At 39.2% G+C, this 23,036-nt stretch overlaps 1 protein-coding gene across 2 annotated transcripts in view; it reads right to left on the minus strand.

Moving 5' to 3' along the window:
- Positions 1-22,418, minus strand: part of METTL16 (methyltransferase 16, N6-methyladenosine) — a 69,120-nt gene extending 46,702 nt beyond the window's left edge. The window contains exons 1-3 of one of the 2 annotated variants that reach the window (XM_059877877.1): positions 22,030-22,132; positions 16,441-16,568; positions 1,444-1,643 (exon numbers count right to left, since the gene is read on the minus strand). In XM_059877877.1, the coding sequence (XP_059733860.1) occupies positions 1,444-1,643; positions 16,441-16,568 (328 nt within the window). In that variant the 5' untranslated portion in view covers positions 22,030-22,132. Of the gene's footprint in view, positions 1-1,443; positions 1,644-16,440; positions 16,569-22,029; positions 22,133-22,321 lie in introns of those variants that run through there. The other variant, NM_001192216.1, reaches the window with a different exon arrangement.
- Positions 22,419-23,036: the final 618 nt, after the last annotated feature.

Genomic DNA, 23,036 nt, shown 5'->3' on the forward strand with positions numbered 1-23,036 from the left:
GTAAACATAATAATTAGACACAGGTTTATGCACACTTTCTGGAATGGAGAGGCAACAGAGCAGATGACAACAGAGTAGTTGAGAAGCTATTTTGTAGACAGGGAGACATGATGGTGACTCGGGCTGGGATGGTGGCAACTGAGATGGAGAAAAGTAGATGATTTAAGGAATATTTTAAAAAGGAAAACTATTTTAGGGTAAAAGGTGACAGACACTGTCAGTGAGAATGGAGAGAAGCAAAAATCAAGGATGACAGGGTGGACTGTGAGGGAGCTGCTGAAACAAGGAACAAAGGAAGAGGACCTGGATTAGGAAGGGAGAGTCTGAGTTTGATCTTGGACATTGCAAAATCTGAGATGTCTTTGATATATCCAAGTTTCCTGTATATTTTGGACCAGAGTTCAAGAAAAGTAATCTGAATTGGAGGAATAAACAATCTGTAGGTTATCTGCATGGAGGTAGAAAATAAAGTCGTAGACGTGGACAAAATTGCCTAGAGGTAGAGTGCCAAATAGGAAAAGCGTTAAGACTGAGCTTCAGAAATTCTCAATATTTAATAGCCAGATACAAGAAAGGAAGCCTGAAAAGGGGAGAAGAGTGACTAAAAATGAAAAGGTAAAACCAGAGTCTGGTGTCATGGAAGCTAACGGAGGAGAGTGCATTTAAAAGAGAAAGGAGAGGTAGGTAAATGCTGCTGGAAAGGTCATGTACTATGAGCCTTGAAAATGTCAAACATTTACTATCACCTAGAAACTGTCTCCTATTAAGTATATTTAGAAATAGAGTACAGAGTTTTTAATTCTTCATTCTTTCTATAAAGAATTAATAAAGTCCAACAGATTAACAAATTTTAAACTCTATCAAAATGAAAACACTGGCTATGACTGACATACATTTATAATTGCAAAACACACCCTAGCTTCATTTCCTTCTGTTTCTCTACTTATTTCCCCAAATGAATCAAACAGGACAGTCTTCTCCATTGTAGAAGTTTACAATTAAGTGAACATCTTATAGCCTTTTTCCTTCCTTTTAATTTTGGATTAAATACTCTCTACGAATCTAAGAGATTTCTAAAAGTATTCAGGCCCACATGATCTTTTATTAAATGGCCATCACCACAACATCCCAATATGGGGACTTCTGTGCTAACACCAAATAATTCAGAGTAAAAATAGTGCCCAACAGATGCAGATGTAAACATAGTGATCTGAAAAGCTAAGAAAACAGGACTCTCTTACCCCCTTGTGCCATTTGGGGTTGACAATCCCTTCTCAGAGAGACTGACAGCAGAAAAGCCCAGGTGTACCCACAAAGAACAATGATATCTGTAGCCAGTTCTTTTACACAATAAATACCCAGGAGTTTTCAAAGAACTTGCAAAGACTTCGCAAAATTTATGAAACTTAACACTTAGCCAAGGAAGAATTTTAAGCCATGTACCTATGTCAATTCCTCTTCGGAGGGTACTTTTGTCAGAGTTCTGATGACCGATAAGATCTTCTACCCAGTGAATATAGTTGAGTCTCAAGGGAACTGTAGGAATCAGTCTCTCCAGCGGAATATCGATAGAAAGTCCAAAATCTTCCCTTAGCAGAGTACAAGTTAGAGCTCTGACTGCTTCAGGGTCTTTAAAATTAAGACTGAAAGGTGGAGAAAAAGAAGTAAAACTGATTAGTAAGATGCGCTATGCTGCAAAAGCTCTATGGCAACCGGGCAGTACCAAACACCCATTTGAATTTCCCAGGAGATCACGCAGAAATAGTTATGCACGAGCATTCAGGGCAGTGGCAAACACACATGGGCGTGAAACAGTCACAGTATATGAGAGGCAGCATAAATTTCCTCCAAAAATACTGCATCCTCATACATGAAGCATACAGGACCAGAGTACCTCAGTTCTAGTTCCTGCCAAGTTGTCTCCTTACTTAAGTTATGTAACTTTGGACAAGTTATTTAGCCTCTATGAGGCCATTTTCTCCACTGTAAAATAGGGATAATAATACCTACACGTAGAGCTGCTGTGATAATCTGTGAAAAGTACTAGCATAATGCCTACATGCTGGCTATTTTTACTATCACCAATTAACATGATTTGATAGTAGCATTCTTGGAAAATCATACTTAAAAGTGGAAAGAAACCAGTATAAGATGTTTAATAATGAAAACAGGTTAACATATTTAAATACAATAAATATTACAAATATTAAATTTTAAATGTGACTAATTTTAGCAGGCTTCCTGAGTAGTAATTTACATACTATAAATTTACCTATAAAGACACAATCGTTTCTTGTGTATTCACGGAGTCATGCAACCATCACCACAATCCAATCCCATCACCCTCAAAAAAACCCTGTACCCATTTGCAAGTCATTCCTCATTTCTGCCCTCAGCTCTGGGCAACCACTAATGTAACTGTCTCCAGAGATTTGCCTTTTGTGAACATTTCACACAAATGAATCAGAAACATGTGGTCTTTACACCTGGATTCTTTCACTTTGCACAATATTTGTGAGGTTTATCCATGGTGTAGCATGTATCAGTACTTCATTTCTTTTTATGGCCAAATAATACTCCATTGTATGGACGACCACATTGCAGTTTACGTACTGGATGAATAACTACATTGGCATTTTGTTTACCCACTTACCACTTGATGGCCATTTGGACTGTTTCTATTTTTTGGCTGTCATGAACAATGCCGCTAATAAACATCCACATACAAGCCTTCACACAGATGGGTTATTATTTCTCTTGAGTAGATATGGACATATTTACATTTAACTTAAGAACTGGTGTCAATGTAACTATTTTGAGAGGCAGGAAAAGTGTTAGATGAAGAAGTAACTTTGCAGCAACAAAATGCTGGAACAAAATCAGGAGGATAAATAACTTCAAAAGTGATTGACTTTACATTAGGTGGGGATTTATGATCTTTTAAAGACAAGTTTCCATAAAACAGCGGGAGTGGAAGTTTGCTGCATAAATATATGCTAGCAGTAAAAAGTCTCATTAAAATATGTTAAGCCTATTTAACGGGATATTAATGAGGTCTACTCCTAGGCATCAGAGGTAGATATATATTAATTTTGTCAATTGTGGAGGCTGATAAAAGAGAGTTAATCCACGGGCAAGCAACCATGAACACAGTTTTGCTTCAGTCAATAGCACAGCAATTGCCTCAATCAATTTTCACATTAAAAAATAAAAAAGAAGGCTAACACTGCCTTTGTATTCCTTCCTTAATGAAAAGCAGTACAAAAGCAGGTTCAACAAGACAAATTATGTAGCAAAAAAATAAATAAATCTATAAAAACTTAATTTTTAATTCTAACAAGAATATCTTATTTTACTCCTTTGCAATCAGTCAAGTGTTTAAAAAAGATGGGCCAACTCCACTTCAGCCTTTGACTGTGTGGATCACAATAAACTGTGGAAAATTCTGAAAGAGATGGGAATACCAGACCACCTGACATGTCTCTTAAGAAACCTGTATGCAGGTCAGGAAGCAATAGTTAGAACTTGACATGGAACAACAGACTGGTTCCAAATCAGGAAAGGAGTACATCAAGGCTGTATATTGTCACCCTGCTTATTTAACTTATATGCAGAGTACATCATGAGAGATGCTGGGCTTAAAGAAGCACAAGCTGGAATCAAGATTGCCGGGAGAAATATCAATAACCTCAGATATGCAGATGACACCACCCTTGATGCAGAAAGGGAAGAACTAAAGAGCCTCTTGATGAAAATGAAAGAGAGTGAAAAAGTTGGCTTAAAGCTCAACATTCAGAAAACTAAGGTCATGGCATCTGGCCCTGTCACTTCATGGCAAATAGATGGGGAAACAGTGGCTGATTTTATTTTTTTGGGCTCCAACTCACTGCAGATGGTGATTCCAGCCATGAAATTAAAAGACGCTTACTCCTTGGAAGGAAAGTTATGACCAACCTAGACAGCATATTAAAAAGCAGAGACGTTACTTTGCCAACAAAGGTCCGTCTAGTCAAGGCTATGGTTTTTCCAGGAGTCATGTATGGATGTGAGAGTTGGACTATAAAGAAAGCTGAGCGCAGAAGAATTGATGCTTTTGAACTGTAGTGTTGGAGAAGACTCTTGAGAGTCCCTTGGACTGCAAGGAGATCCAACCAGTCCATCCTAAAGGAGATCAGTCCTGGGTGTTCATTGGAAGGACTGATGTTGAAGCTTTGGCCACCTGATGCGAAGAGCTGACTCATCTGAAAAGACCCTGATGCTGGGAAAGATTGAAGGCAGGAGGAGAAGGGGACAACAGAGGATGAGATGGTTGGATGGCATCACCAACTCAATGGACATGAGTTTGGGTAAACTCCAGGAGTTGGTGATGGACAGGGAGCCTTGGTGTGCTGCAGTTCAAGGAGTCGCAAAGAGTCGGACACAACTGAGCAACTGAACTGAACTGAACTCCACTTCCTTCAATGACATAGTGACGACAGTCAATTTTTACACATGGAAAGAAGTTCACATCAGAGCACCATACTAAAAACATTCAAATAAGTTCACGTTCTTTATTCTACAACAGCAGCCCGATCTATCACTAATCTAGCCCAATCATTGCTAGACACACAAAAGGAATATAAACCCATTCTGATGTCTATGTCCAAGCCTGACAACCTGAAATGCAAAATTTCAGCATTTTTCTATCGAAGCAAGAATAATCTAGATACCTTATAAAATAAACGATGAAAAGTATTCTCTAAGAGCAGTACCTACTGACAGAACCACTAACGTTTCTCAATGTTATTATGCACTGGCATTTTGAATAAAATTGTGAAAATCAGGAACTGCAAACTCAAATATTTACCAGCTACTACTCAAAATGCCAATCCTTGACAAGGTACGTCCTTGTGCCAGAATGTAAATCAACACAGCGAGGAGAGTCACGTACAAAGACATGTCTGCTGAGCCACACGTGAGGCACAGGCCCTCGCCTCGGTGGTCAGCAACAAATAGTTTGTGGTCGAGCAGCCAGGCCAGTGGCTACACTAGTGGCACTAAACCGATGGCACAAACCACCATCTCAAAGGGGACGGTCACCAGGCAGTTCTAGCTAATCATTATCAACTGGGTTTGCCAGCCCACCTTTGCCAAATCTCTAACATTTTCAAATGAAACCCGGAACCTGTATCTTTCTATGAAATTTTTGATTCTTAACATCTACATGGACAATAAATAACTGCAAGTCTCATACAATTCACAGGCTGAAAGGTGGCAATCTCTAGTGTACAAAGTGGAATAACAGAGTTGGGTACTTGGCTACTCTGCACTTTTAAAGTAGTATAATAGTGTTTCACTCTTTTTAAATACTACTTTGCTCAACTGAGTTATATAGACCAGGTCAGAATTTTTTTTTTTTTAATTTTTAATTTTTTTAGGTCAGAATTGAGAGGTTGTGATTGCTTCATTCCTTTATTTATTCAACAGATATTATATGTCAGCTATGTACTGGCCATTATGCAAAATACTGGAGATGTTGCAGTACACAAATACAATCTCTCCCTTCATGAAGCTGACAGTCTAGTAGATATTAATTCCCAGAATCATTCAAATATACCTAAAATTGTCACTGTGATGAATACTATAAAAGTATAGGTACACTGTGCTATGAAACATACATATTAAGTGGAACTGCCTTGGGAAGGTCAAAGAAGGCTTCCCTGAGGCCTAAAAGTAGAATGAAAATTTAACAAAGCAAAGAACTGAGAGAAGGGAACGTGGATGGCATTTTAGGGTCCTAAGTAAAGAGAAGAGCAAGTACAAAGATCCTGAGGCAGGACAGAACTTACGGGGCATCCCTGGTACCGAGAGACAGCCACTGTGTCTAACATGCAGAAAGCAACGTAAGCACGCATGGTTTAAAATGAGGCTGGAGAGGAAGAGAGAAGCTGGATTACAGAGGACCTTATAATTATGGTAACCATATAATTTTATCAATTAATTCAGGACTCTTCTGAAAGTGAAAGACCTATTAATCACATCAGGATAATTATAATCTATGTTAAGGAGTTAGGTCTAGTATGGAATAAAGATGGACCAAGTGGAAGCAAAGATACCAATTAGAGAGCTATTGCCGTAAAAGGCTGGACAATGGCAGCAGTGGTAAAAACAGGGAAAAGTGACAGCAATTTAGACACATTTACGAAAGAAAATTTACAAGATTTGCGGATGGACCGACACGCAAAGTGAGGGAGGGTGTGTTTACAGGTGTCTCCTGGGTTCTGGCTTGCTCAACAGGACAGACAGTACCTTTTGCTGAATCTGGTAACTCTGGCAGAGAACCATTTTTGAGGAAATATATCATATTTGAGAGCTGTGTTTGAGACACCCGAGTGCAGATATTGAGTAAACATGACCTCTAGGTATAGAACTCAGAAAACTGGTCTGCACAAACAAATGAGACCCCAGCACAGGTGACAGTGTCTAAGGAGAAAACACCAAGTGAGAGGAAAAGAGCTTCCCATTAAGTCTAGAAGAGTCCTTTAATGGCTGTATGCACAATTGTTACAGAGGAAGCTACGTCAGCAAACAGAGGGCCGAAGAAGGAAAACCAGGAGAGTGTAACGCGATGCCAATGACACCAAGGGAAGAAGGTGTCCACGAAGGGTAAGAGTGTCAGCAGAGAAAACTGCTTCTCAGAAGTCAACTGAAAACTGAAACTGGATTTAGTAATGTGACACCTTTTCAAGAGCTGCTTTTGGAGTGGTGGAATTTAGAATCTACCATGAAATGTGCAAAAGATTAAGTATGGTATGAAAAAAATAGGCTGGAAAAATAGATAATTCTTCAAGAAGGTGAGTTATGCAAGGGAGAGAGGGGGCAGAGTGACAGATCTGATGAAGAGGTTTCTTTATTAATTTTTTAATGGAAGACTTAAACATGTTTAAAAGTCAATGGAAAGTCACACAAGCCACATACTCTGATTTGATTTATAAGAAACATCCAAAATAGGCAAAGTTTTAGAGACAGAAAGCAGACTAGTGGTTTCTAGGGGTTGAGGAGACAGAGTAGTGGGGAATGACTGACTGCTCAATGTGTTACCGGGTTTCTTTTGGGGGTGATGAAAATGTTCTGGAATTAGACAGTGGTGATGTTTGCACAACCTGTGAACCTAGTAAGAACTGAACTGTACACTTTAAAATGAAGACTTTATGATTTGTGAATTATATCTCAATTTTTTTAAAACTCAAAAGGAGTTAGTTGATAAGACTTTAAGTAAAGGAATTTACTGGACTATGTAAGGTTCTTGAGATGACGGAGGGTAGGGAAGCCAAAGTTCACATGGCAAATGTAATTGAATTAGAATATAATAACAGTTATAAAAATAATAACAGGTTGTCAAACAGAAACAAAAGCCAAATGTATGGCCTTTTGTTGAGTTTCCACCAACTCACACCTACCCACAACTAAATTTAAGAATTTTTTTAACTTATCACACCTATGGTCAAATAAGCAATGAGACAGTAATATCATATAAAAACAAAGATTCTGGAGCAGTTGTAAATGACCTTCACTGTTAACCCTTTATTAGCCAAAGAACCAAACTCCTACTTACAAAATAGTAAGAGACTACCTTGATCAATCAAGTTGATCTTTTAAATGCGTATTCTTATTTTAGCTGACAAGCAAATGACAGGGAAGAAAAACTTAGTCATCCAAACTCTCATTTGCTCTTTTCAAGTACAGTTAAGAGTACTCCAGTTTTTCTAGCTAAGGCCAGTGACTTACCCTAAATTTGGTAAAATGTGGAAAAAAAAAAAAAAAAAAAGTCCAAGAATAAGGGAAACAGTTAAATGAAATCAAGTTTTACAGAAAACTTAGGAACAACCTGAAAGTAGTCAACAGAAATGCATCCACACAAGAGAACACTTTTCAGTCATGAAAAGCAGTAAGACTGGGCTGATCCACAGGCTTGTATGAGGAGGGTTCTTTAATGTATTAAACTAACAACAACAAAACCCCAAGTTTGGGAAAAAGCATGTGTGTACATTATAATCACATTCTTGTAAAAATAAAAATAAGACAAAAAGACCCTCTATATGAATACACACAGAAAACAATCTGGAAGGGTGAGAACCACCTCTGGATGTGGACATGCTCATATTTTTGTATTATCTGCATATACGTTACACAACATCACCAGTGTTTTGTAACTATATGGAAAATGCTCAAGTCAAGTGGGGCTTAAAAAAAAAGTCCTTTGGTTATACCTGTATCAAAATCACAGCCACAAAAATTATCATATATTAGTAAGTCAGGGCTCAGAAAGGAAAAAACAAAGTAATTTGATCTCTAGGGTGGAAGAACTTTTTTTGACCTTTTTTCTTTTATGTATGCAACATTACCACTATAAATGTAGGTAAGAAGGATATATTTCCATAATTTCCCCATTAATGTAATGGGAAATGTTTGTATAATATATAAATGTTTGTATAATAATAGTTTTGAAAATATCTTTTTCAAAAAAGGAAAACAGATCCTTGGTTCCAGAGTACCTGTTTTCTGTGAAAGTGGGCCAATTCTTTCGGAGACCAAACCAGAGTATTTCCCACACTGACAGCAATCACCAAGAGATAGTTGTACAGCTTGAGCATTAATTACATGGCTTCATGAAACACTTGGAGCAAGAGAAACAGCAGTGTAATTAATATTTTCTTAGTGCCTTCAAACAGAGTTGTTGTTTATATAAACAATTCTCATTATTTAAAAAAATGTACTTACTTTGATGGGATAGAACATATAACTTATTAATAAGGAACTACATCCTAATCACCAAAAAGTATAAGACATCAAGCAAAAGCTAGTCTAATTGAAGAAAATAAACAAAAATCAATGAAGAGCTGATTCTCAGATTTTGTTAGCCACACGAGTGGTTGTTTACTTACTTCTAAGAAAATACAGACACTAATCTGAGGGTTGAAAATCTTTTTGTAGGACAGAAGTGAAGTCATCCGACTTCTCTAGTTAATTATCTAGGTCACTTTAGTACCCTGGGACATTCAAAATTCCTGAACACAGGCAAGATCTCTTTTCATTCTCATTTCTGAGAGCACAGGGAGGCACAGGGACTAAAATTAGCTCTCATGCGGAAATTAGCAATTTATTCCATCAGTCTTTGTTGTTCGCTTAACACATCCAGCTCCATAAAACAAAACAGCCTATTGTCAACAGGCTCATGCCTGGTTTCCCCATGATGACTCTTGCTCTGCTATTGATGAATACAGTATCACCATTATGGATGGAGTTTAGAAAGATACATTCTGTAACCATAGTTAAAGTAACAAGCATTGTAACACTGTATAGGCTGAACCTTATGTAACAACAGAGGCTGAAGCCTCCCAACCTTACTCCAATACTGGTTTCTATTCATTAGGTCTTCACCGAGGTGCTAAAAATGGTACAGTCATAAACTATGACACAGCCCTTCAGTGCTAGGACTTTGGTTTTGAAAACAAATCAGTTAAGTGTCATACTCTGTTCAGACTCAACTGACAGGGCTCAAGTAGACTGCAGATGTTCCTATGGGGCTGGGTACTGTGGAAAAGCACAAACTGAAATCTAATTGCAATGGTCAGATATGATTACAACAAAGCAGTGACAGATGCAGGAAAGAGACAGAGAGAGACAAAGGGAGAGAGATCACACCAGCAATCCGTGATACCTTATCAAGTATACCAGGCTTAATAACAGTAAGAATAAACATCCTTTACTAAGTGTCTCCAGTGTGTTAGGTCACTTTGCGCATGTCATTGCTAACCTTTATGACAAACATCCAAAGTATGCCCTTTTATCCCTCCTTTTTAGATGAGGAAATTCAGTCTCAGTAAAGCTAAGAAAATTATCTAAAACCTCACAGCTGATAATTAGCACTCTCAAGACTGGACCTTAGGATGATTCAGTCAGAAGTGCCCCTCTTTCCACACCACATCCTGATTGCCTTCAGAGAGCACTTCAGGGCTCAACAAATAAACGACACTTCAATCCATCTCAGGTCTAATGTTCTGTCTGGTATTCCTTTTCCATCACTAGCTGGATTTGTATTTTGGCCATTCTTTTTTGTGTATCTTCTTGAGCTAAGTTAAAGTAGGTAACTGTTAGTTGCTCAGTCGTGCCTGACTCTTCGCGACCCCATGGACTGCAGCCCACGAGGCTCCTGTGTCCATGAAATTTTCCAGGCAAGAATACTGGAGTGGGTTGCCATTTCCTTCTCCAGGGGATCTTCCCAACCCAGGGATCGAACCCGGGTCTCCCGTACTGTAGGCAAATTCTTTACCAACTGAGCTACAAGGGAAGCCCGTTAAAGAACATGCTACTGATGCATATAATCATAAATGACTCTTACCTAAATAAGCAGGAAGGGGGATGACGTCCAGAAGGAGGTAGGTCATTTACCCTAAAGAGAAGGACATCTCTTCTACTTCTATCATGTGTGTGTGTAGTCACTCAGTTGTGTCCAGCACTATGTGACCCGTGGACTATAACCCGCCAGGCTCCTCTGTCCATGGAATTCTCCAGGCAAGCATACTGGAGTGGGCTGCCATTCCCTTCTCCAGGGGACATTCCCAACCCAGGGATCAAACCTGGGTTTCTGCATTGCAGGCAGACTCTTTACCATCTGAGCCACCAAATCATAGACCCCTTATGTGCTTATTGCCAACCTAAAATTGGCATAAACTCATACTCTCCCATTGTTAAAATTAAAATAAGAGAAGTTCTCCTCAAGTTTGCTTCATCTTCTTTTCATCCCCTCACAGACAAATTTGCTTCTCCTTGCAAAAACTTTTAAAATTACCTTTGCCTATCACAAAACAACCACTGTGAACACCAGGTTTATGATTTTTTTTTTTTTTTCAGGTTTATGATTTTAAGTCCTTTTCTATGCACAGCATATCTGCAGATACTTTGGTTTCAGTCTGAAACAAAATCATGTTTTATAATCTGCAATACCCATTCCCTGGGCTACGTGGTATTCCACTGTAGGGAACTGCACTGTAAGAATACACAATTTTGGAAATATAAATTATTTCCAATTTTCCTTGTTATAAACAGCTCTGGAATAAACATCTTCAAACATACATTATTTCACTTAAGTATGCTTTTAGAACTGTCAAAGCTGCAATCCTGCCAGCATTTTATCACTATGCCTATTCAACTACATTTTTGCCATTGATGAATAGTATATATTTGATCTTTGCTAATTTGGTCCATTTGTCTTTCTTCTTTTGTAAATTGCCTATTTTTATCCTTAACCTATACATTAAGGTTTTTTCCTTTTTCTTATTGTCGTCTAAGAGTGTTTCACCTTAAGGGAGCTAATTCTTTGCTATACGCTGTAAATACTTAAGACTGTATGTGTTGTCACTTTTACCGTTTCTTGATATGTAAAAGTGTCACTTTTACCGTTTCTTGATATGTAAAAGTTTTTATTTCTTAGGCAGTTGAATCCATAAAATTTCTTTTATGAATTCTATCCTTGGAGTTTACTTAGAAAGACTATTCCTATACCCAAAATTCAACAGTTCACCTATATATTTTTTCCTAGCATTTAAATAAAATAAATATACTAAAATCATTAAACCATCAGGAATTTAGTTTGCATAATACATAGGAAAGGGAATCTAATGCACTTTGCCCACAGCTGTTCCAACTGCATCTATTAAAAATCCATTACTAAAATAAATAAATAAAAATCCATTACTTAAAAAAAAAAAAAAAGTTTCTGTCTAGTTCCACCCTTAACAACCTGAAATGCTCTTATTCTACATTATAGTCTTTACATGGTGGGGTGGTATCTTACTTAGGAGTCAGGTTCTAAGTAACCCTGTAAAGTGAAAATCCAAAATAACACTGTGACATCTCTTTAATCATTCACAGCACTGTAATGTTCACATTATGAGGAAGACACAGGAGTCAAGACTGATTAAGAATAGAAGATTCACCCTGTCCACTCTACACTCCCTCTGGGAGGTTCAGTACTGAGTAGAGTGCAGGCTGGACTCACTCTATTGAATGTGCACATGCTGTTTAGACATGAACGCCACTTTTTGCCAGACAATGGGGGCCCATTCCTGTGGTAATACTTTGCTAATGTTTTAATTCCTTGAACTTCACAGTATATTAAATACCCATCTGGGAGAGTTTATACTCCTTCACCTTTCCATCATCCATTTAGAATATTTGCTTTGACCATCTTTTCTTTGAATAAAAGACATGTCATGTCATTTTCTTTCACAAAAACCTCAGGAGGATTCTGATTTGGGGAAGAAGTGACATATTAACTGTATTGAGCTCTCCCATCCAAAAATATACCATGTCCCTAGATTTACTGTCTCCCCTAGACACCTGAGAGCAATTCTGTTGCTTTATGCACACAGTCTTAACGTATTTCTTTGCCGAGTATCTGCCTATTCCTCTTTGTTACTGTGTACAGGATCTTTTATTGTAATTATATTTTCCAACTAGTATCTGGAAAGCTATCAATTTTCCTTTATTTATTTATATACATTTAAAACATATGTATATATGTATATTTTATTCAGTAATCATTTGAAAAATTTTAGGTGATTCTCAAATGTTTCTTCAGGTAGACAATAATCAAGCCATCTGTAAAACTGCAATTCTTTTTCTTTCTAATCTTTGAACTCAATAAATAAGAGAAGCAGAAGACTGAGTTAAAGAGTTCCAACTCAGTCACTTCTAGTGTTAGAAGCTTGTGCAAGCTATTTAAAAACAATATGTGTTCATGTTTGCAGATTAAAAAGTTCAAAATATATCATTAAATCAAACCCATTGATTATCTTATTTAGGCTCTCTATCAGTAGTTCTTAACCTTTTCTGGGTCAGCTACTCTTTTAAAAGTGAAGTTCTAAATTATAGGTTAAAGATTTAAGTCCTTCATGGACAGAGGAGCCTGGTGGGCTACAGTTCATGAGGTCGCAAAGATTTGGACACGACTTAGCAACTAAACAACAACTCCAAGAAAAAGAGCACATATAAAAAGTATTTTTGCCTAATTGTCTTTGAAGCATTCACTGATCCTCTGAAAATCCCTAGGCCATTGTTGTTTATTTCTATCTACTTGGTTCGAACTACAAAGAAAAATGTCTCTGAACTATATCAAACACTTAAGTCTTCTGAAAGTTATTCCTCTCAGAAGACAAAAGACAAACGTGTTTTCTTTTTTTAATAAATTGAGCCTTTTTGTCTTCTATTTTACTTTTCTTTAATTTGGAGGGAAGCCTCATTTCTAGCATGATTTTGCCCATCCCTTTATTTTTTATCGGCAATTTTAAGTTTTGAGCATGGTATCTATAAATGGCATATAGTTAAGATTTTAAAGAATTATTCTCATGCATTCAGCAAACATTTATTGAATGTCTACTACTTGTCAGACACCAATACCATTCAGATATGTTGTGATAACAGATTTTGTGGTCTGCTCTGAGTGATTTTTTAAAAAATATAAATCTTAAAGCCATCTTAAAAATCTAACCATTTTAAAAATCTTCCTCTGGTTCCTTAAAGTCTGAGCAATCACGTTCATTCTTATTTGCATGCTATGAAAGGCTCTTTGTGACCTGTTCTTTGTCTTCCTTTCGGTCTCATCTCCCAGTATTCCCTAAGCTGTTATCCTATATCCACTTTAGCCCCATCTAATGCAGCTCTGCAAATGTACCAGGCCTTTCACAAAATTCTGTTCTCTGTACTTGGAACTCTTCCGCCCTTCTATTCAGCCATCAGAATTCAGTTCAAAGACCAAGGCCTTCACTAATACCACCTCCAAATCACCATGGGTCCTTCTCTTCAGACTTCCGTTTTCAATTGTCTACCCAATACCCCACCTTGGATACTGCATAGACTTTTCAGATTCGATGTGCCCCCAAATGAAAATATATCATCTCCCCTAAACCAGCTCATTCTGCCTTGTTCCTTACTGCAGTAAACAGCACTATCACCTAATCTCTTGCTAAATTGAGGTCACTTGGCTCATTCTTAATTTCTACCATGTCCTGCTAATCCTATTCATCAATTTCTCTCAAATTCATCCAGTGATCTATATCCCTCCTCCCTCTACCGAGTTAGGCCATCAATATATCTAATGTGGATTACTGAAACCAGTCCCTACTTATTCACTTATACTTCCAGTCTTAATTCCCCCTGCAATCCATCTTCTACAGTGCTCCTAGATTACATCTATCTAAACAATTCTGGTCCATCCTAAAGGAGATCAGTCCTGGGTGTTCATTGGAAGGACTGATGTTGAAGCTGAAACTCCAATACTTTGACTACCTGATGTGAAAAGCTGACTTATTTGAAAAGACCCTGATGCTGGGAAAGATTGAGAGTAGGAGGAGAAGGGGACGACAGAGGATCAGGTGGTTGGATGGCATCACCGACACAATGGACATGGGTCTGGGTGGACTCTGGGAGTTGGTGATGGACAGGGAGGCCTGGCGTGCTGTGGTTCATGGGGTCACAAAGAGTAGGACACGACTGAGTGACTGAACTGAACTGAAACAATTCTGAATGCTACTGACTTGCTTTAAAACTTAAGTAGATAAGGATGGGGATGGGTAATTCTGAAGACACAAGAACTCACCGCACATGAGCCTAAGATAAATCCCAAACTCACGGCCTTATACAGCAGTGCAAGCATCGCCCTCTCAGCCTCACCTCTGGTCATGTGTCCACCACACCTCAGCAGCTTTTCCAGTCCCCCACAACTCTGTGCTCTTCACACGTGCCACTCCCTCTGCCTGTAACACTCTTCTTTCTACCTGGCTCATTCTTCAGAACACAACTAAGACCACTTTTCTGTTTCAAATTATTCTCTAAATCCCAAGGTTGGGGTCAGGTTTCCCTTCTGTGTGATTCCACTGCGTGCTCCACAGGCTCGGCCACACTGAAGGCTAACTGCTTCTTTGTCCACTTCCTCCACTAGTGTGTCAACTCCAAACATGGCCATGACCAGGTCTTTCTTGTTTACTGCAGCTTTCCCAGAACATGGCACAAAATAGTTTAAAAAAAAATCAACAGATATTTAATAATTAAGCACATAATAAAAAAAAAAGCAAAAGAAAAAAAATTAAGTACAAAAATAAGTATAGAGAAGAAACAAAGAATAACAAAACTGTATTTGTTCTAAAGCTACTAGGATAAACAAACCTCCACAGACATAATTATGAAATAAAGGTTTAAGAACAATGGTAGAGGTGATCTAAACACAGAGAAACACCAACTCAGTATTTTCAGAGTGATCTCGGAAATAAGGTGCCAAAGTTGAATCTTTAGAACTCTTATTTAAATATATTTTTAATTTCCAGTTTGAAGTTTGTTTTCTAAGATGCTTAATATAGTAACATGGTAAGTAATATAAGCATTCATACATGGAGCTGTGCTCAACTTTCACTGAGTGAAATAGACAATAAAGCTTGGAAATCATAGTTCTAGGGTATTTGACTTAACCTTGTATATTGGTGGGAGGGTGGTGTCACAGATCTCTCTGAGAAACTGGTGAAAACCAAGGATTATATCCCAGAAAAATAATATAAATACATATATATGTATTATATATATATATAAAGTTTTAGGATTTCTAGGATACCTTAGCCCCAGTTAAGTCCTGCCCTGGGGCCTCCACTCCTACAAGTCCGCCAGGAGGAAGGCTGAGGTCAGCAAAACGCCTCAAGCCTTCTGATCCTATTGTTCCTGACCTTCCCACTTCTCCCCAAATCCTGCTCTTCTTCCTCCCCACAGGTGAATCAACACATTTTCCCCAGGCAGGCTTGAAATTTCCACCCTCCTCTGTAACTCACATAGAATTTAGGATGGCAGTTAAAGATCTCCTTCTCAAGGGTGTAACACAAACATCAGTTATTCCCATACCATTATCATCATCTCTGCCATTTCCTGAAGCACCATACCTATTATTTTCTTAATTTTTAGTAATTAACTTTTAAACTTGAATTTAGTGACATCTTAAGTAATACTGAAGTGAAATCAGTTTTGAGGTCCTGGTTATTATTCTACCTCACAACAAAATAAATATACACTTAAAATAAGGACCTCAGACGCCCATCAGGTCTGAGGGCACAATCCTAAGCTTTCTGCAGTTACCCTGCTGAGTAAGCAATAATCTGGACATCAAGAGGTTTTTCTTGTTGTTGCTTTCTGGGGTTTTTTAAGTCAGAAGGAAACTTAAAAGCCTTTGGTCCAGTCTTATTTAATAGATTAAAAAGCTAAAACAGAAGTGATTTGTCCAAGGTCAGATGAGAAGTTCAAGGAAAAGTATAGAATTAGTATTCAGGTTTACTATCAGTCCAGTATACTTTCCACTACGCAGGGTCCATTCAAATTAGACTAGAATAATACTGTATCAAGAATTCTTCATCTGTTACCTACCTCACTCTTCCATTCAGATTTATCTGAACATGCTGCTTAAAATCTGGATATTTGGTTGCCAGATATGCAAAGTCAGGAGGTTTGTCCTTGTATCTATTTCTTGCATGCATTGATTTACTCAGAGCCATCTTTAAAAAGAAAAAAAAAGGGCGGGAATCAGCATATTTAGTTAAACAAAATCAACAAGAAAAGTTGTGGTTGCCAAGTCAACAGTTACAGCCAACACATCTTCGCTAATCAAGTGAGAAAGAAGAAGCTATATTTTTAAAAGTATACAACAAATAAGCACATGAAAAGATGTTCTATGTCATTAGGGAAACACAAATCAAAACCATAGTAAGCTATCAATTCATACACAATGGGATGGCTATTATTAAAAAAGAGAGAGAGAGAGAATAGCAAGTACTGGCGAGCACGTGAAGAAACTGGAGCCCTCAGGCATTGCAGGTGGGAATGAACATGGTATGACCGCTGTGGAAAGGTTTGGTGGTTCTTTAAAAAATTAAACATTACCATATGATCCAGCAATTCCAATCCCATGTATAGATCCAAAGGAACTGAAAGCAGAGATTCAAATAAGTACTTGGAATGCTCACAGCCTTTCCATACTGTTCATGGGGGAAAAGCTGGCTTAAAACTCAACATTCAAAAAACGAAAATCATGGCATCCAGTCCCATCACTTCATGGCAAATAGATGGGGAAACAATGAAAACAGTGACAAACTTTATTTTCTTGGGCTCCAAAATCGCTGCAGATGGTGACTGCAGCCATGAAATTAAAAGACGCTTGCTCCTTGAAAGAAAAGCTATGACCAACCTAGACAGCATATTAAAAAGCGGAGACATTACTTTGCCAACAAAGGTTTGTATAGTCAAAGCTATGGTTTTTCCAGTAGTCATATATGGATGTGAGAGTTGGACCATAAAGAAAGCTGAGCGCCAAAGAATTGATGCTTTTGATCTGTGGTGTTGGAGAAGACCCTTGAGTGTCCCCTGGACAGCAAGGAGATCAAACCAGTCAATCCTGAAGGAAATCAGTCCTGAATATTCATTGGAAGGACTGATGAGGAAGCTGAAGCTCCAAAACTTTGGCCACCTAATGGGAAGAACTGACTCATTTGAAAAGACCCTGATGCTGGGAAAGATTTAATGAAAGGAATGACAGAGGATGAGATGGTTGGATGGTACCACTGACTCAATGGACCTGAGTTTGAGCAAGCCTCAGGAGTTGGGGAAGCCTGGTGGGCTGCAGTCCACGGGGTCACAAGGAGTTGGACATGACTGAGCAACTGAACTGAACTGACTGAATGTTCATGGCAGAGTTATTCACAATGGTTAAAAGGTGGGATGCAACTTCACATATCCACAAGCAGACAAATAATCAAAATGTGGGAAGTATATACATTGGAATATTATTCAACCCTAAAGGGATGAATTCAGACACACACTACAACATGTATGAACCTTAAAAACATTATGCTAAGGGCAATAAGCCACACACAGGAGGGCAAATACTCTATTATTACACTTATATGAAGAGCCAACAATAGGCAAATTCATACAGAGTGGAATAGAGGTTACTGGGAGTGGGAGGAGGGTGGAATGGTGAATTACTGTTTAATGGTATATGGTTTGTGTTTAGAATGATGAAAAACTCATAGAAATGGATGGTAGTAATGGTTGCACAACACTGTGAATATACTTAAAGCCACTGAATGGTACACTTAAAAAAGGTTAAAATGGTAAATTTTGTTATATGTATTTTACCACAATTTTAAAAAACGTATATGCAACATATGATGAATCTTTTTCTTTTAAACCCAGGGAAGAAAATTGAAACCCTTTAAAAGCATCAAAGTGGGACTTCCCTAGTGGTCCGGTGGCTAAGACTCCAGGCTCCCAATGCAGGGGCCCCAAGTTCAATCCCTGGTCAGGGAACCAGATCCCATATGCTGCAACTAAGACCTGGTGCAGCCAAATAAATAAATAAATAATAAAAGCATCAGCGTGGCAGAAGGCAATATAATCTACCACCAAGAACACTACCGTCAGAGGTTTGAAGTCACTAGAGTTCCAAAAAACATCTTTTTCTTTTTTTAACTTCCTGATTTCAAACTCTACCAAAAAACATCTTCTATTCCAACTTCTTTTATAAATTTCAGTCTTGCCATTTCTAGGTAGCTAAAACCAAATGAAAACAAAAATTTTGTTTTCCTTGAGAATACACAGAAGAAAAAAGTTAACACATTTATAGCAAGAAATAAAAACCAGAAGAAAAGTCACCGCAGTAGTTGAGTAACTCTCTAAGCAGTTGGTAATTTTATTTAGTGTATATCTCTAGATGGTAGGTGATTTTTCTTTTCTTTATATCATTCTGCATTTTCTACTTTTTTCATAACACACATTCATCTAAATGGTACTATGTAAGTCAGAATCCTAAGAGTCATCTGATAGTTCTCTATTCCTCTTGTATTCCAAAAATTAACAGTCATATGGATTTTACCTGCTAAATATCTCTCAGATCCAACTATTTCTCCCCAGGCTCACCGACAGCAGCCCACACAATCTGCCCATACTGCTACAGCAGCCCGTTAACTGGTCTCCATGAACCCACGCTTTTCCTCTCCATGCCTTTTTCCACCATGCAGGGATCATTTCTAAACACAAATCTCACTGTGTCCTCCTCTCATGCCCACTTGCTCAAAACTTTACTTTTAGGAGAAAAACAAAAAACATTACTTCAGCATATACACAAGACCCAGCACAGTGCAGCTTCAGCATGAGCTGAAGTCTCGCCCTTGCTCTTCTTTCTCTCCCTCCACTCTGGCAATAGGGTCTTTACACAGATTACCCCTTTTGTCTGTAACGTTCTTTCCTCCCCCTCTTCACCTGATTAATTCCTACTCATCCTTACTACCACAATTCAAGCATCTCCTCTTCACGAAGGTCCTTCTTTCCTTAATTTCCCCAGGTCAGCCATAGCAGCTACTGTAAACTCTTAGGGCATCCCTGGTGGCTCAGTGCTAAAGAACCCACTGCCAATGAAGGAAACACGGGTTGGATCCCTGGGTTGGGAGGATCCCCTAGAGACAGAAATGGCAACCCATTCCAGTATTCTTGCCTAAAAAATCACATGGCTAGAGAAGCGTGAACGCTACAATCCAAGAGGCTGCAAGAGTCGACATGACTTAGCAACTAAACAATAGAATCTCCTAGCAGTAAGCACATTTCCTTTGCAGGCTTTGTTAGAAATATAACTTTACATGGTTATAAATGTTAACACTCTCTCTCACTCAGGTTTTTGATAGCTTTTCACATTTAAGAACCATTTTCAAAAAAGAATTGTCATCATTGCAGACAATCGAAATCATGCAGCTAACTGCCCACCAGACCACTCACTTGAAAGGCTCAAAAGCACTTCATGCACAACATGTCCAAAATGAAACCATTTCTACCCACCCCAAATAGGTCCTCCTCTAATCTTCCCTATTTTGCTGAATGACACCAAGATCTTCCTCATGGCACAAAAGCAAGAAACCTTCAGCACCTTTTCTACCTCACCTCCTCCATTTCAAACACACTATGTCCTGATTATTCTGTCTCCTAATTATATCTTGGCCCATTTTTTGGAGAAGGAAATATCTTCCTTCTCCAAAAGGATACTTCCAAAGTATCCTTTTTTTTTTTTCCAGAATTTTTATTGTATTTCATTTTTTTAATTTCAATCATTTATTTTTTAATGGAAGGATAATTGCTTTACAGACACTCCAATATTCTTGCCTGGACAATTCCATGGACACAGGAGCCTGGGAAGCTATAGTCCATGGGGTCACAGAGTTGGACACGACTGAGCGACTAACACTTTCACTTCATTTTCATCCATTTTTCACCCTTCTCTAGGCCAGAGATCATAATCATCTCTTTCTTGGCTGACTACAATAGCCTCTAACTGATGTCTCTCTAACCACTCTTGCCCTAACAATCCACTTCATCCTGGTGACAACATACCCCTCCTCCCACTCCAATGCAAAACTGAACATTCCTAGGTAAATCCCTTCAGCAGCTTCCTAAAGCTTTTAGGCTGATGAAACTCAAAATAATTAACAAGCCACACATAAATCTATCCCTCCAAACTCCTTTGTTGCCACTTTCTCCTCCCTGTCCGGTGTACATCACAGAACACACATGACACTCTGAATACACATGGACAAATTAAACTACAGATACGGTAAAATCACTCCCTCCATTATTCAACCCTCTTGGTCAGAACAGATACACATCGAATCAATAAAGCCACTTCTTTGCTAGGAGCTCCCTATACAGGCAATGGGTTCTTAACTAAATCTACCCCATTCCTCAGAGTTTAACTGAGTGTCAGCCCTTACCTGGCATCAGCCTTGTCACTCTCTTCTCTCCACACTTTTCTCTTTCTGGCTCATTCTGCTGTAGCCACACAGGCTTCCTCGTCGTTTCTCTACCAAGTCTGGCACACTCCTGCCTCAGGGGTTCTGTACTTGCTGTCTGGTCTGCACGAGTTGCTCTTCCCCCAGAAATACATACATGCAAGGTACCCTCAGCTTGTTCAGGTCTTTGATCAAACCTCACTTTCTTACTGATACCTTTTCTGCTAAGTGCCAAGTTGCTTCAGTCGTGTCCAACTCTGGGCGACCCCATAGACGGCAGCCCACCAGGCTCCCCCGTCCCTGGGATTCTCCAGGCAAGAACACTGGAATGGGTTGCCATTTCCTTCTCCAATGCATGAAAGTGAAAAGTGAAAGTGAAGTCGCTCAGTCGTATCCAACTCTTAGCGACCCCATGGACTGCAGCCTACTAGGCCCCTCCGTCCATGGGATTTTCCAGGCAAGAGTACTGGAGTGGGGTGCCACTGCCTTCTCCGACCTTTTCTGAGTACCCCCATTTAAATGAGCAGCGAGTGAACCCTTTGTCTCCTTTAGTTGCTTCAGTCTTCTTCAGAGAACTTGCCCATCTGACATTCCATATATTTTACTTTTTAAAATTTGCCTTGCCAGTAAGCTTCATGAGGGAAAATACTTTGTCTATCTTTTTCACTGCGATATCCCAGAGCCTAAAGTAGGACCTGGAGAGTAGGTAAGCAATAAGTGTTTTTTGGTTGAAAGCACAATGGAACTCTTACACTGTCCAGGGCACTTAAAACACAGAACTCTCATTCTTGATAAGCAGCCCCCATCTTGAGTCTCTAAAAGGTTCAGGCCTAGGACTGAACCTTTTTCTTCCGGGTTACCCAAGTCAGTGCAGAAAGCCAAAGTGGTAGACCTTCATTTAAGTAAGCTGACGCTTCCACTTTCTTTCATCTTTCCCATCTCCATGCTTCTGTTTGCTTGGTTCCTCCCGACCCTCAATATTCCTCTTCAACTATCACTCGTTACTTAATACATAATTCTGTAAAATAAATTCTGCTCTCAGAACTTTTAATTCCTTCTGCACAGATCCCTACCACTTCTAATTTCTATTTTCTCTCGTCTCCCTTTCTCATAAATCCGACTTTTTCCACAGTTCCGCCACTGCCAGTTCTCCATCTCTTCCACTCCTTTCACGTGCTCACCTTACCTACTCATACTGTTTTCCCGCCTCAGTTTTGGATCTCTCTAAACCGCCTCCGCCTAGGGGGTCTTTCCTTCTCAGTACCAGTCTCCATTCTATTTGCCAACTCCTCCCACCCATCCCCACCACACAGACGCCCCCGCGCACGCACGCACGCACACACACACACACAATCAGGTCTCTCTCCCTAGATCCCAAAGCCAGCACCTCACAGGCCCAGAAACTGGGAACAGGGAACCTGGGTGCTACAAAGGTTAAGTGGACTCGCAACCCATATGAGTGATATTAAGTGACTCACCTCTGAAGTCAAAGTTCCTGCCAGACGACTAGTATAGTGCGGACCTCTACAACCCCAGAGTCTTAACCACCCGCTGCGCGAAGATCCTAGAAACGCAGATGTTACGCTCCCAGTGCGCCGCCATCTTGGGCCTCCATTCAGCCTCGTGATTGGACAGGTAATTATCGCGAGATCTGTAGCAGTTTCCGAAGAAAGAAGAAACTGTCGCGAGACCTGGAGTTTGAGGCTCTTTCTGTTAGAGGAAGAGGGAGCGTGCTAGCAAGTTTTTTCAGATTGTGTTAGTTTCGGGTGTACAGCATAGTGAAGCAGTTATCCATATAAATATATCCACTCTTTTTAAGATTTTTTTCGCATATAGGCCATTGCAGAGTATTGAGTAGCGGTCTCTGTGCTGTAGGTTCTTATTAGTTATCTATTGATTTTTTCTATAGTAGTGTGAGCCAGAGGTGGCAAGAATATACAGAAGAACTATACAAAAAAAAAAAATCTTAATGACCCCAGATAACCTCAATGGTGTGATCACTCACCTAGAGCCAGACATCCTGGCATGCAAAGTCAAGTTGGCCTTAGGAAGCATCGCCACAAGCAGCTAGTGGAGGTGCTGGAATTCTTCTGTTGCTGCTAGGTTGTGTCCAGCTCTTTGTGACCCTATGGACTGCAGCACACCAGGCTTCCCTGTCCTTCACTATCTCCCTGAGTTAGCTCAAGTTCATGT

The sequence above is a fragment of the Bos taurus genome, chromosome 19 (genome assembly GCF_002263795.3).
Source record: "Bos taurus isolate L1 Dominette 01449 registration number 42190680 breed Hereford chromosome 19, ARS-UCD2.0, whole genome shotgun sequence".
Lineage (NCBI taxonomy): Eukaryota > Metazoa > Chordata > Mammalia > Artiodactyla > Bovidae > Bos > Bos taurus.